This window comes from Musca domestica, unplaced genomic scaffold (genome assembly GCF_030504385.1).
Source record: "Musca domestica strain aabys unplaced genomic scaffold, Musca_domestica.polishedcontigs.V.1.1 66, whole genome shotgun sequence".
NCBI classification, from domain to species: Eukaryota; Metazoa; Arthropoda; class Insecta; order Diptera; family Muscidae; genus Musca; species Musca domestica.
The window spans coordinates 4342002-4357110 of record NW_026712376.1 but is presented as its reverse complement, the minus strand read 5'-3'; the positions used below and the strand labels follow the sequence as shown (position 1 = coordinate 4357110).

Here is a 15109-nt window from a genome sequence, read left to right as displayed (position 1 = left end):
TGATTGTGGGAGCAAACCAAGAGTATGTTCACATTGAATCCCATTATATGATGCACAGGGTAAAGGTGTGAGCAAGGAAGATGTCGCATGGTAGAATTTTGGATGTCGCATTTTGGAATTAAAATTTTTGAATGAAAAATTATTCAAATTTGTAAAAATTAAAAAAAAATTCATATCATAACAACCTCCGATTGGCATCGTATAGGAAATCATGTGCAAATCTACTTATTTTTTTTAATAAAATTTTGACAGATTAATGTTCCCAAGCGTTTAAGCATCTACCTGTATTCTTCTACCATGGGTACTCGCATCGGCAAATTGCCACAATAAAATAAATTTTGTGGAACCATTAAATGTCAAAACTGGCACATAAGGCGAAAATAGATTCGCCTTGAGGCCTAAAGTTTGCGGCAAATTTGCTTCAACCAATCACAAACAAGATGTTTGTTTACATTGCATACCTTGCAAGGTAGATGTACTAGGTAATCGCATCAGCCCAGCTGACGGCACCATTAAATGTCAAAACAAATTGTTGTAATGAAGAATTCGCCCTAAATGAATGCAACAACAAATTTGTTTATGTTGTCTTCCCTAAAAGTACCTTTTTATAATATTTTAAATAATTTAAGGGTAAGTTAAGAGTGAAACCAGTAAAAAATTAAAAGAACATGAAGGAAGGAGGTTAGAATGGAGTGCAGCTTTAAGAATTAAGTTAGCCTCAACATCTAAGATTCCCAAAGCACATCACGGGAAGTAGTGCAAGAATTAGACTCTTGTCATTTGCAGTTCCAGAAAACTTCCGGTTTAAACCAGTAAAATATAGTCATAATAAGTTTCTTTGTTTAAAAAATATCGCAATACTACAATTAATACTTATTTTACTCTTATTTGTTTTACAATAAAAACTTTTATTGCGACGTTCGTTTACGACGAGAGGGATACAAAATAAAATGTAAACAAACACCTCGTTTCTGATTGGTTGAAACAAATTTGCCGCAACTTTTAAATGTCATGGCGAATCTATGTTTTTCGCCTTAGATGCCAATTTTGACATTTGAGGGGACCACAAAAGTTGCTTTGTTGTAGCAATTCGCCGATGCGGTTACCTGTTAGATCTACCTTGATACCTTGTCTCATGGTAGAAGAATATAGGTAGACGCGTCGACACAGCTGCTGGGACAATGAACTGTCAAACCAATTTTGGAATTGAAAATGTTGAATGAAAAATTATTTAAATTTGTAAAAATTGTTGAAAAACGCGAAAAATTGTTGAAACGGTAGGTTAACACTTCTTTTCAAAATCATGTACTATATATCTCTAAAGGATTATTTTGCTACAAAAACTCTAGATTTTGTCGATGCATACGTTGAAATAAACATTTTGAAAACATCCGAATTTGAATATTTTCTGAACAATTTGTTTTTTATTGAAAAGAAAACACATACATAAACAAATAAAGATGACATATAAAGCCAAGAAAATAAAAAAAATAAAATCATATGGTATCATAGCCCTACCTTGATATCATTGTACGATGGGAACATTGATGTCAAAAAAATTAAACGTCTTTTCAAATATAACGCGCTTTCAATATGAATAATTTTTCATTCGGCATTTTCAATTCCAAAATTGGTTTGACAGTACATTGTCCCAGCAGCTGTGTCTACCTATATTCTTCTACCATGGGTTTGTAATGTATTTTGACATTTCGTTTGGTAGTCAGCTGGCTTGGAAGGGGACCTTATACTTGGCCCACGACATCACGTGTAATATAAGGTCTCCCTGCCAAGACAGCTGACTATCAAATGTAATGTTAAAAGACATTATTGTGACTGAAATCACAGAGCAAAAGATAAACAATAAACAAAAAATGTAAACAAATTTTGACATTACATCTAGTCTTTAGAATTTGCAGGAACACCATGTTATTGCGCCATGGTCTTACGCGTTGACAGTTTTTCACAAACAGCTGATGGTGCCGTTTTGAAATGTTTGTTTGAGGCAACGTTGAAGATTGGAAGCTGCAAAAATCGAAAATCGCGATGTTCTCGTTTAAAATTTAATTTAGTAAAAAACAGGAAGTGACGTGCCCATAAAAAAGATAAAATACTGATTATGTTCGATATCTCTGTTGTAGTTGGAAGTTTGATCGAAAGATAAATGAAGCAACAATATTCTTATGCCACAAACATACATAACGCCACGCCATCACTTGCCTCCTCCTCATCTGGTCATACCTACAGAGAGCTCAACAATAGTACACCCAGAACATCACATCAACGCACAGTCATGTATAACCGTGACTGGCGAATGGCGTTGCGGACGCCTCCCACATATCGTATTGGAAACAGAACCGTACGGTTTAACTATCACATCGCAATGGTTATTATAGGAGCATGTGCATTAATTGTGCTTTTCTACTATGTACGGGGCAGTACCTCTTCGTCTGATGCGGCGTGGCTTAAAAATTACGCCAGTTCAACAAGTGGTCACCGGAACACAAATGTCGTTGGTGGTGTTAGCAATAGAAATCTCGCAAAGGATGTCACATCGTCGTATTACAATAATACGTATCCTCTAACACCGCCATTTGTTGGTAGACCGGGAATGATTACATACCGAATAGCCATAGTTGCTGATCTAGACACAAATTCCAAAGTGGAAACAAACGGTGCTACTGTGTGGCGAAGTTACTTGAAAAAGGGTCATATCACTTATGTTGCTGCTAAGAACGAGATATCAATATCGTGGGACAGCGGCGAACCCTTGATGTTGGAATCGGGATTTTCTCTAAAAGGTCGTGGTATGGAGCTTTCTGAGCTAGTAACATTTAATGGCCGAATTTTAAGTTTCGATGATCGGACTGGCCTAATCTATGACATTACAAATAATGAGAAACCAATTCCATGGGTAATTTTACTGGATGGAAATGGAAATAATGCCAAGGGTTTTAAATCGGAATGGGCAACAGTTAAAGATGGTTTACTGTACGTCGGCTCCATGGGCAAGGAATGGACGAATGGTTTAGGGGATTTCGAGAATGAAAATCCCATGTTTTTGAAAGTGGTTTCCACAGATGGTGCTGTAAAATCTCTTGACTGGTCATATAATTTCAAAAGACTGCGAGAAGAAGCAGCCGATATTACTTGGCCTGGTTACATGATACACGAGAGTGGTGTTTGGTCTGCATATCACAAAAAATGGTTCTTCCTGCCTAGAAGATGTTCGAAAGAAAAGTAAGTATAATAATAGTTTTCAGTTTTAGCAGTTTGCACGGTTTTGATAAATTTGTTTAATGCTCAAATGACTGCAATGCATATTTAATTTCCGTTGAGATGTACAGCCCAGTCAGGAATAATCGATTCATAAGGAATTTCCTCCTTTTCTTTCATGAGTCCTCTTAAACTCTATGTTACCTCCAAAATACAAATGTAAATCAGTAAGGAAAAGTATAAAAGTATAAGTATATGATACCCAACAGCACAATGCAGTCTTAGCAGAGCTCCCGCAACAAAATAATTTATTTAAAGAAGATCATACCACCTATCAACATTTGGCTTTAAAGCAGTTATAGTTTGGTTTCAGAGGGAACTAATATATGGAAGACATATCCAATTCTGAATCGATTTTCACTAAATTTGACGAAGATATTTTAATCTTCTATAACAAATAACATTGCTATGGAGCGCCTGATATCACTTCGAGAAGGATTATACTAATAAAATATATATCGGAGCCGAGTTCCACAAAATGTAAGGGTACGTCCCGAAATTCACTCCATTTGGGCTGATATTAGCCATTATTTGCACAATAAATCTGAAATAGGATTAAGCTATATCAAAATCTTAGCAAAAAGTTTGGAAGAGGTATTTTCGAGCAGTATCTGATGTCCGGTACCAAATATCATTCTTGTGGAGTGCATATTACACATGTGAGGGACTTAAACCCGGATGAAAGATATATATATATATTGGAGCTATAGCAATATATGAACCGATTAATGTACTTGCTTCTACACTGAATTCGGTGGGATGTACCAAAATTCTGGTCATTTAGACCATTTGGTAACAAATAACCAGTAATCGGTTAAAAATATGTGGGAGCTATATCCAAATCAATAGGGTTCGTCCTTGGATCGGATAATAAATGCGACCTGCAATCTGTTCACAAGAATGTATGGACGGACGGACAGACGGACTGACATTCATAAATCGACTCTGAAAGTAATTCTCTCTTACTTCTCCATGTTGCAAACAAATGCACAAAGACAAAGACCCTAATCGCCGGGAATGGGCGAAGCGCTTGCTTGCGAAAACGCTTCAACATTCGGCAGCGTGTGACGGTTTCAATGGCCGTTTGAAGGCCATAATTCGTGCCAAAGGTGACCAATTCGAACAAATCTAATCATATTCTAAAATTAGATGCTATTTCCGACATTTTACATATTACGCATTTGAGGGACTTAAAACCCCAAATCGGATGAAACATATATATTATAATTATTATGAATATATATCTGAACCAATTTTCTCCAAATTTTATGTACTTGCTTCTATACTGAATTCGGTGGGAATTACCGAAATTCTGGTCATTTGGACTAATATTGGCCATTTTTGGTGCACAATTAACCCGAAAGCGGTTGATGATATATGGGAGCTATATCTAAATCTGATCCGATTATCACCAATCGCTTATTTCTTAATGTTACAAAAAAATGCACAAATACATAAAATCCTTACCACTATGTGGTGTAGGGTATAAAAATGTTTACTACGATAACCGAATTTCCCTTTAAAATGTCCAAAAAATTGGAAAACACTTAGGTTCTTGCAGGTTCTGGAACAGACACAATTGAAGCAAACCATGGGAAAAATTAAGAAATATAAAATATTTTGAAATTGAGTTATATATCCGAGTCAAGAAAAAAAATACCTCCTCCAAAAACCTTCTCAAAACTCCTTTATAATGAGCATTTAAAAAACGCTGCAATAATTTAAAGAAAGGACTATATGTTAACTGTTATATACTGATACTGTCTGTTTTAATTTTATTCCAGATACAATGAAACCCGTGACGAATACATGGGTTGTAATCTCCTAATTACGGCCAATGAAAATTTTAGCAAAGTAGAAACCGTTGTGCTGGACCCTAATAATAACCAGCCAACACATGGATTTTCCAGCTTCAAATTTTTACCAGGGACAGACGATCGAGTGATTATTGCTCTGAAAACTGAGGAATTGAATGGCAAAACTACAACTTTTATAACCGCTTTCGACATACATGGAAAAACTCTGTACGCAGAGCAACATATAGAAACGGATTTAAAGTATGAAGGTATTGAATTTATTTAGTTGCAATTGGTGTAGTTTTGTACAATTACACATGTGTATTATACTATTAGGATTTAAATTAAACAACTTCCAAATAAAAAAACACTTTGACTCACGTTACATGATTGTGATTTGTTTATAATTTTAATAAAAATAGAAAAAAGTTTAAATGACTAAAGCGAGTGGTTTATTTATTCAATTGGGATAAGATAAAAACGCTGTTTTTGTGTGTTCATTCTAATTCGTCATACCAACAACATACTCACACTTGTCAAAAGAAAAATAATAGAAATCGTTCTTCAGTTATAAACATATTAAAAATCTTTATTATTTTTCGTTTCTTTTCGCAAATTTCTTTAAATTAAAAAATCTACACCGTGTGTTTATGCATTTAAAAAAAGGAAACTTGATTTTATAATTGAGATGAGTACTATTTTCTTCACCTTTTAAAAATAGTAAAAAACTTACGTCAACACAATGGAGAATGCAAAATTATTAAAATATACCTTGGTTTAGTCAATTGACGACAAATAAGCATGTAATGTTTGATGCAGCTCATTCAATGAGACAAAATCACATACAACTGAAAGAACATTTCCGAAATCATTCAAAATGTTACCAATACATTAGCAAGTGCACATTAAACTTAGAGCAGGGACGAAGGGCGCGTCCATGTGCGCAGGCGTATAAAAATCTATGATACTTGAAAATGAAATTAGAAATTTGTTAACTACCTTTAATAACTTGGAATATTTTTATACAATATTACAAAAGCGTGGGATTGGATTTTTGTATAATAAATATAAATAAATAAAGAAGTGAAATTGCAATCTGTTTTGGTTTAATAATAATAAGTTGCGGTAACCGGAAAGTTTTCTCACAGTATATGGACAGATAGAGTTCGTTTCGTTATTTGTAACATATTAGATCGAACGTTTGCGGGTTCGATCAGTGATTACTTTACTGAATGTTTCGTACATATATTTTTTTTTTGGAAAAATTATGTTTGAAGTCATTTTATGATGGTTTTACAATTATTATGAACCAAATTTAAATGTCGATGGTACAGTTTGTTGTGTAAACGCAAAACCGCCACGTTTTTCTATTAGTTTAGACTCCTTGGCAGCTTTGCGTTGATCTGCTGTCGTTACTACGTCCTGCAAAGCTTTTGTTTGCTCTGGTGTCAAACCAGAAGTAAGTATGGCATACCAGGCCTGATCCTGTGCAGACAAAGCTAAAAACAAAAAATAATAACAGTAATGAGTAGTCTGCACATAATATTTATATGCACTGCAAAAAATTACCAGTAATGACGTTTTTGAAGGTTACAAATTCATCGATAGCATTTTCATCCTCTTCATCATCGAGGGTTGTAGTGTATCCCTCTAGAGCGGTTTCGTTTAATTCATCAATTGAATCTTCCTCATCTTCGTCGTCTTCCTCATCATCGTCTTTGATCTCAGACTTCATTTCAAATCCAGCTTCTGCAGCCTTGGCTTTACTGTACTCGGCTATTTGTTCCAAATAGTCGGGGGCGAATTCGTCGATATCATCTTCGTCACTAGATAAAGCCTCTGTTCGGAATTAAGAAAATAATAATATTGGAATCAAAAGACATTTCTCTAAAATGTTTTTGGTTAACACAAATGAATGGTAGAGTGATTATGATAATATGAAAGCATTTTCTTCAATTGACATGTAATTCTATAGCATATCCATACCTTCGCAATCGTCATTATCTTCTTCTTCCTCCTCTTCCTCTTCCTGGGCACGTGATTCATAAGCGCGTGTAAGTCCATCAAAAAGTAAAATTAAAGAAGGTATAATTTTATCAGCAACTTCGCTCAATACTTGTGGTTTGCTATCTCCCAGCGAAATGAGAGTACAGAGACCCAAAACACACAACTTGCGATCGTGAATTCTGAAATTGTAAGAAGATAAGGCTATTATTTACGTTTAATTGAAGGATAAGCTAGGCTTGTTCATACCCGAGGAAACAGTCGGTGTCGTGAATCCATTGTTTTATGAAATGTGATGATATGGGTTCATTATTTTGTTGAGACATCTTATCCAAAATCGATAACAATAATTGGGGATTATAGTATAAGGCGGCAATGACAACCTGTAGACACATGGTGCGCAATTCTGACGATTGCACCTCTCTTGTTAGGCGACCCAAGGCCAGCTCGACAAACACCGGTATTACAGAATCAATTTGACCTTTGCATTGCAATATAATTACTTCCAATAACTTGGCAGCATGACATTCGGGATCTTCACCTGGATTGCTAGTTAACATCTAATTCAGAATAGGAGCATTTATTTAACTTGCTTAGATATATTCCATGAACAAATGCTGATGCTAAAGTGATACTTACAGTTTTGCACATTTCAAACATGGCCAACAACCGACAAGGATCCGATAAAAATGCAGGTGTATCAATGGTGACGTAATTATGTAAAGCTGGCATCATATCAATGAAATAATCTATTCCACCTTTCTGGAACACTTGATATATCAATTCCAACATTTTCCACATTTCAGGTGATATTGTTTTCGACGTTAAGTCGTACACCAAGGAGAAGGTTTCCTCGTAGAAGTCAGTAATATTATTTTGGAATATGTGACCCACAACATTGATTACAATTGGATGGAGATTGCTCATGACCTCTGGATGGTCCTCCATTACGCTCAATAAGGTCTCAATGGTGTTCAATAGACCCATAGCTGTGATTGCCTTTTCATCGCCTCCGTCTTCCGATTCTAAGACATGGCTAAATGTGGTTGCCAAATGTTGACAAATCTCAACAGCAACCGGTAACAATTGCTCGGAGAAAGTACCAACAATCTTTTGCAAAACATTTGTGAGATCTTCATTCTCGGTTTCTCTGATAATTGTCAATAGTTCTTTGGTGATTTCTTTAATTTGTGCTTCGCAATATTGTGCAGCATCATCTTGACAGCTCAAGTACATTTGCAGTCCAATAGCGGCTTCAACTTTAACAGGTAGTTCTTGATCGTTCAATAAGCAATTCGTTGTCAAACGAACAATTTCCGCCAAAATTTGAGGATTTTTCAATTGAATTTCGCTAAAGTAGTGAAGAACCCAACAAGCTCGGGCTCGCATGTGGCCCACAGGATTTTGGAATTCGGGAAAAACGTACGTTGTCAACATGTTCTCCACTTGATCACGATATATGCGTTTCTTAAGTAAGACATCGGCCAACGTACCGATCATATGTAAAGCACCATCCTTTTGCTTGTTGTCGGCATTCGGTGATGTGATAATCTTTACAAATTGAAAAGAAATTTGTGAAATAGTACAGTATTTCATATGGTAATGTTTCTATAAGATTCTTACTTGCATAATAATGGTCATGGCTTTGGGTAAAATGCCCTTACGTTTTTTACAGCAAGAGTGAAGCAAAGACTGGGCAGCGGGCACTGGTGTGGCATAGTCCTCAAATATATCTGCAAAGGACAACGATTAAGTATGTTTTTCTTCGTATACATCCATTTTTTATTTTTACCAAATTTCAGCTTGATATACTCGTGGGGATCCGATTCCCACAATTCCTGATCTTGCTCAGAGAAGGACATTAAGGGGAAGAGAACATCTTGAATAATTGCAACCATGTGAGGCTTAATTAACTTCCATGAGTAGGCGTGGCTAACACTATAAAGCAAAATATGTTAAAGCAATTCCGACTAGGTTGGTCTCATGCGAAGCACTTACGCGTTTTTAAGGTACGTCAAAACATCTGTTAAAACTCGCGGCGATACATAAACACGGTTACGATATTGATCTAGAATCTTCAGTAAAACATCCAGAACACCCTGAGTGAATGTGGGCAGATACCATTCGGCGAATTTTTGATATTTGTCGCTGACAACATTTCGCGGGCTGCCATATCTGCAATTCGATATAAACATTTATTGCTGTACACAGTACGTTTTAATAGATTCGTTAAAAACTTACCGCTCAAACATGCGCACCATAATGTGCAAAGCCCATTTTTTGGTCTTCCACCATGCAAACTCCGGTTTTTCATCTTCCTCCAGATGTGAACAGTCTGGCACAGGACGCTCGGCAATTTGACGGCATATTTCCATCCATTGCGAAAAGATATCCTTTGTTATCAATTCCAAAGGTAAACTGAATTGCGTTAGAGCATAGTATATTTTCAAGATTTGTTTTTGCATCAACACAGATGCTTCAGACTGATCGTTCATTAAGGTCAACATTAGTTGGTAAATCATTGGTAGAAGTAGATTCATGGCTTCATTGAGAGGTGCTCGTTCCTCGGCACGTTTATATTCGTAGGTCTTCACCAATTGATACATGGTAATTAAAGCTCCATTCCATCCCTTGATGTCTGGGTTCTGAAGATAAATGCTAATATTGTCCACCACTTGGGGCCAACGACCAGGAAAATCATTTTTTATGATGCAATTTAGACACACAGCAAGTTGGACACTGTAAAATTCATAACATAGCATAAATCATTGTGCGCCAAATAAAAAACATGAAATAAAGATCGATTGATTGATTATGTACCGTAGAATTTCTGGAGAATGTACAATAGCATCAACAATAGAGCTGCGGATCATGGCACGATCCTGTTCGTGTATGGAGAATGGTATGGGTTCACCGGGTTGGACTTCGTGGTCAGCCCAATTGTTTGAAATCATATTTTTCAAGTAGACAGCACCGGCTTGACGTACAGGCTGATCCACATTGTTATTCATAACAATTTGTAAAATTGTTGGTACAAATCCAATAATTTTGTGAATCTAAAAATTAATTTTAAAAAAGTTATTATTAATAAAAATTATATAGCTACGTTATGATATCAATAATAAATTTGCTTGATTAATGATATTCTAACACAAAAAATAACATCTGTAATTGAAATTATGAATAAATGAGTCATAGTTGCGGAAGGAAATTGAAGATAATTAAAATTAAAACCAATTGGATATTGGCACATACACACATAATACCGTGTGTCTGGTCTGCTAATAATGTTTACAAATGGGCTAATACGAATTATGTATGTGTACATATATCTATATGGAAGTTACCTCTTGCACATAATAGACAATTGATTCTTATGTTGGCTATCATATAATGTATTGACTATACCATGTGCTTGCTCATGACTAATAAGAGTGATCTTTTTTTCAGAAATAAATGAAAACATTTAATCAAAGCACATGTTTGTGTTAAAATTGAATACCACAGCATGGCATCAACATAAAATTAAGTATCGATTAAACTGAAAATGAAATATGCCCAACAATTGTTTCTATCACTTGTATTGAAAATTGAGTATTTGTTCATATTGATAGTTTTAGAAATGTATATATCGAAATAAACTTGTTTTCAATATTAAAACGTGTCATTTAACAATATTTTATGGATCCACGTCTGGTAGGGCCTACAAAGGCCTACCTCCAAACTATGGCATTTTAAAGTTTTTTATGCATTTGCAAACAAATACAGCGTAATTTGGAAATTTATTTTATTTCATTTCATTTATTTATTTAAATGTTGCGATGAAAAAGCCATTTGGCCAATAAGCATCACAACTATTAAAAAACTACAAAAGTGTACTCCAAAATCAAAGACTACAGAGTGATACAAAATAACTGCAACAAAGTCAAATGCCATAATTTTTACACTTTTTTGTTAATTTTATTAAATGAAAGCAAAACATATCGGAAATATAATCAAATTTTAGAATAATTTTAGATTTGTTCGAATTGGCACGAAATATGACCTTCCAATGAAACCAGGCCAATGTTATTTTTTTAGTGCCAACCTTGCTTTCCTATATACTCCAGACACAATAGTCCAACGGATTGGTATCCGGGGATTTTGGTGGCCATTGTGCGCTGGAAATGAAGCGAGGAATCTCATTTTGTAACCATTCTTGTGTGGCGCGTGCTGAATGCGATGGTGCTGAGTCCTGTTGGAATGTCAAAGGTCTACGGCCAAGATGTTTCCATGCCCAAGGCTTAAATGCACCCTCCAGAATATTTTCGCAATAATATTCGGCATTTATTCTGATGCCACGGTCGATTAATACGAGCGGAGAGCGACCATCGGCTGTAATGGCGGCCCACACCATCACCACGGTCGGCGTTTGAGTTCTGATGGCCAACCGAAGGTGCACATTTTCAGCTGACCTCTTTGGCAAGTACACACAATCATTCTGCTGAACAACGAATGTTTTCTCATCGGAAAAAACCAAATTCGGCAGTTCACCACTTTCGGCCAAGCGAAGCAACAATTTAGCTTTTGAATCTATTTTCTTTCTATTGCGGTGTAAGTTCTTGCACTTTCTGGAATTTCAATGGCTTTACCCCGAGCTCATTTTTCAATATTTGCCGAATGGAATATTGTGATATGTTCAGCTCACTAGCCATTTTTCTGCTTGTAAACAATATAATGAGCTGTCACTGGAATAATTGTAACAGCTGTTGAACGAGTGGCTTAGAAATGACAGCAGTCTGAATTTGGTTGTTTTTTTGTTTTTTCATCTCACCCTGTATACAAAAATGGGTATTTAGTTTGGCAAGCGTTAAAAAGAGCTTTTTATTTTGCAATCACTTTGTTTTGAGTTTTATTTGAGGTAATCACATTTTTTATGGTGCACAAATACCCTTCATAAAGAGGTAAAAATAAGAGATAACAAAAATAAGACAGTTATATCCTCCTCTGAATCGATTCCTACTAAATTTGCCGAGTCATTTGTGCATTTCAATTTGGTCTTATAATTTGCACCACTTGGTGCAAAATTAACTTGAAAACAGATAGATATACATGAGAGCTATTTCCAAATCTGAACCGATCTTGATAAAATTTGGCAAAAGTATTTTTGAGCTGTATTTGATATATTTCCCCGAATATCGTAGTAAGAGTGCATATTATGGCTGTGGGGAACAAAAATGACAAATGGGATGAAAAATATATATGGCAGCTATAGCTATATCTGAACCGACCAAATTTGATACACTTGTTTCCATTCCATTAGAGCTAATATTTCAATAGGATTCGTCCTTGGGTCAAACAAATTTTCATCCGGACCGGGCAATAAATGCGAACTGTACTTTGTTTACAAAAATACAGGGACAGACAGACGATCGGACATGCATAAATCGAAATAGAATGTGATTTAATGCAGATAATCAAAAGGAACTATCTCTCGCTTACTTCTCCATGTTACAAACAAATGCACAAAGACATGTGGAGTAGGGTATAAACAATAGGGATTGAATATTGGGCCCACTTTCATTTTAGCCGTGGTAAAGTCTTAAAAATGCCATAGAGTCGATTGCATTGCTTTCCTGCTAAGTGCTTGTTATCTTTAGGGAGTTTCAATTTTAAAAACTGTTAAAAATGTCGCTAATATCACCAAAATACAAAATATTCGAATGTACCGCCTTATGAGTGATAAAAGAAATGAGAAATGAGGCGATTCCAGCAGTGTCCTGCTATGGAAGAGAGATTCCATTAAAGACACTACATAGCTAATATCAAACGAACGAACTATACGAAAACGTGGACCGACACGAACTTAACCCGCCTGGTGACTAAATTCACATGTGTGCAAAATTGCAGCATTCTATCTCAATTTGTTCGAAAGGTAGCGCGATTACAACAGACAGATGTAGAATGTTGTGCTGATCAAGAATATACACTCCATAGTATGGTGGAGGAAATAAAAACTTAATCAAACCTTCTTCCATGACTTAATGATATCTTTGTCACAAATATTTACAGAAAGATATTTATAAAATATATGTTATTTAGTTTTAAGTACTATTCAAATAGTCTTTGAACTGAAAATTACCGGCTTTAAGTTTAAAAGAAAATGTTTGATTTTTACTTGTCTATAAGAGAAATTCCGAAAAATTATAAATTATTAGAGCTAATTTTGTAGTACGTCGTATTTTAGGTAACGCTATTTAACGCTTTTAAACGATAGCCATATAGCTTACTTTAAAAATGTCAAGACCCACACAATCATGTTAGAAATAGTTGTATTCCTAAACCTGCAAAACAATACAGTTTTTTACATGCAAACCAAAAAAAAAATAAATTACTTTAATTTAGAAATGTACATTTTTGGATCGTGGTTTAGCAATTTAAAAAAGCAACTCTTAAAATGTTTAATTTGAATGTTTTCATATTATTCATCTAAATCTCAGTTAAAGGAACATCCATCCATTCAATATCAAGGTAAAAGTGACAATCCCGATGATTATTGACTGTTTTGTAAATTAAGTAGTCTTGAAAATCTATAGTGGCTGTCCAAGATTTTAGTAATTTGAAAATTATATTCCAAATATGTTTCATTAATCTTATACTAAATCAGTTAAATTTCATGTAGTTTATTCCAAATTGATTTGAAGAAAAATTGAAGTAGTAGCTAAACTCAATTTGTTCCCAATGTTGTTTTTTGTAAAAATGTTAGATGTATTTCATGTACATATCGTATAAAAATACACCCTGCATTCTTCTTTGCTAAACATTTGGATAAAAAGACAACATCAAATAAAATTTCGTTCAAATACATCGAGAACGCCGACACATTATGTTATAATTGGATATTCGACTTTATTTTAAATGTTCAATATTTTCAAGATTCCACTGTTTAAAATAATTTTATTTTGACAGTAGTAGGCAACATTTTCCCATTGTCGGCCTGACATGTTGCTAAAGCGGGCATACCATTTTTGTTTCTTGGTACGGAACATATAATGATTTAAATTATGCATTTTTTGCAAAGAAAATGAACCAAATAAGAAAGATTTGCCGACTTTGTTCTCTAAATCCAAAACAAATATTTTTTCTGGATTCCACAAAGAAAAAAGTTTTCAAATGGTGATTTTAAAATATTTAACACATTTTAATTTTTCTTTTTGTTATTTATAAACTGAATGCATTTTTTAACCTTTATTTTTTTACACCTACCACTACATGTTGATGAGCATCATCAAGTAAATGCTTACCTTTTTGAAAAAACGCAGCAATGACAACACCTTCATATGTCAAAAATTGTTTTGCATTCCAATTGGACTTTGCTAATTTTCGTATAAAAGTAGCTGAACAAAGTAAAATAACATGCATTTCGATAATACAGGCATCCTTCATTAAGGATTGAATATCGATTTTAAACAAAAATTATATGAAGAAATACTTTTTCATTTAGAACATTCATAAACACACCCTAAAACATAATTAAGTGAATTGAAAAAGCACATGTTTTTGTAGTCATGTCATCACACATAAGCCACAAAAAAGGAAAACATAGCAATAAGTTAAAACAAATAGTTTGTTGCTTCTTCGGCAACGACAGGAATAATCTTCTTTGGAGTCCTAACAATTCTGTTATGCTGTTAGTATTAACTTAGAATATTTTGCAATTTGTACTAACCTGTGCCAATTGGTCTTCTGCCGCCTTCCTCTGTTCGGGATTAGGATCAATTGTTGCACGCAACAGCTCCGTCAGCTTTTGGTGATCCATATTTTCTTGCGTTAATTAATATATCCGTGTACAAACAAATGCAGCGAGAAACCACACAATTTGTGTGCTACAATTTCAATTATAGCAATAATAAAAGCACAAACAATTCGCAAAATTATATGAAAATATGAATCTGTGGTGAACGGAAAACGTGTTAGCACCCGAAACCCGCGAGCAGAGTATGATGCCGAAGTATTCGGCCGCCGTCGTCTGTATATAAAATATATACCAGTCGGCG

At 34.8% G+C, this 15109-nt stretch overlaps 2 protein-coding genes across 2 annotated transcripts; one reads left to right on the top strand and one right to left on the bottom strand.

The window, feature by feature from the left end:
* The first annotated feature begins 1921 nt into the window (after window positions 1–1921).
* LOC101895011 (apyrase) lies at window positions 1922–5459 on the top strand. Its single transcript, XM_005176865.4, has 2 exons — window positions 1922–3237; window positions 5058–5459. Exons 1-2 carry the CDS (start codon window positions 2162–2164, stop codon window positions 5353–5355), a joined length of 1374 nt encoding a protein of 457 aa, XP_005176922.1. The 5' UTR covers window positions 1922–2161; the 3' UTR covers window positions 5356–5459.
* A 699-nt stretch (window positions 5460–6158) lies between these two features.
* LOC101895177 (importin-7) lies at window positions 6159–15065 on the bottom strand. The gene is made up of 11 exons (XM_005176866.4): window positions 14782–15065; window positions 9894–10129; window positions 9315–9812; window positions 9072–9248; window positions 8866–9011; window positions 8697–8806; window positions 7713–8624; window positions 7323–7633; window positions 7056–7255; window positions 6639–6908; window positions 6159–6568 (listed from the first exon to the last, which is right to left on the bottom strand). The coding sequence occupies exons 1-11, from the start codon at window positions 14869–14871 to the stop codon at window positions 6372–6374; spliced, it is 3147 nt and encodes a 1048-aa protein (XP_005176923.1). The 5' UTR covers window positions 14872–15065; the 3' UTR covers window positions 6159–6371.
* Window positions 15066–15109: the final 44 nt, after the last annotated feature.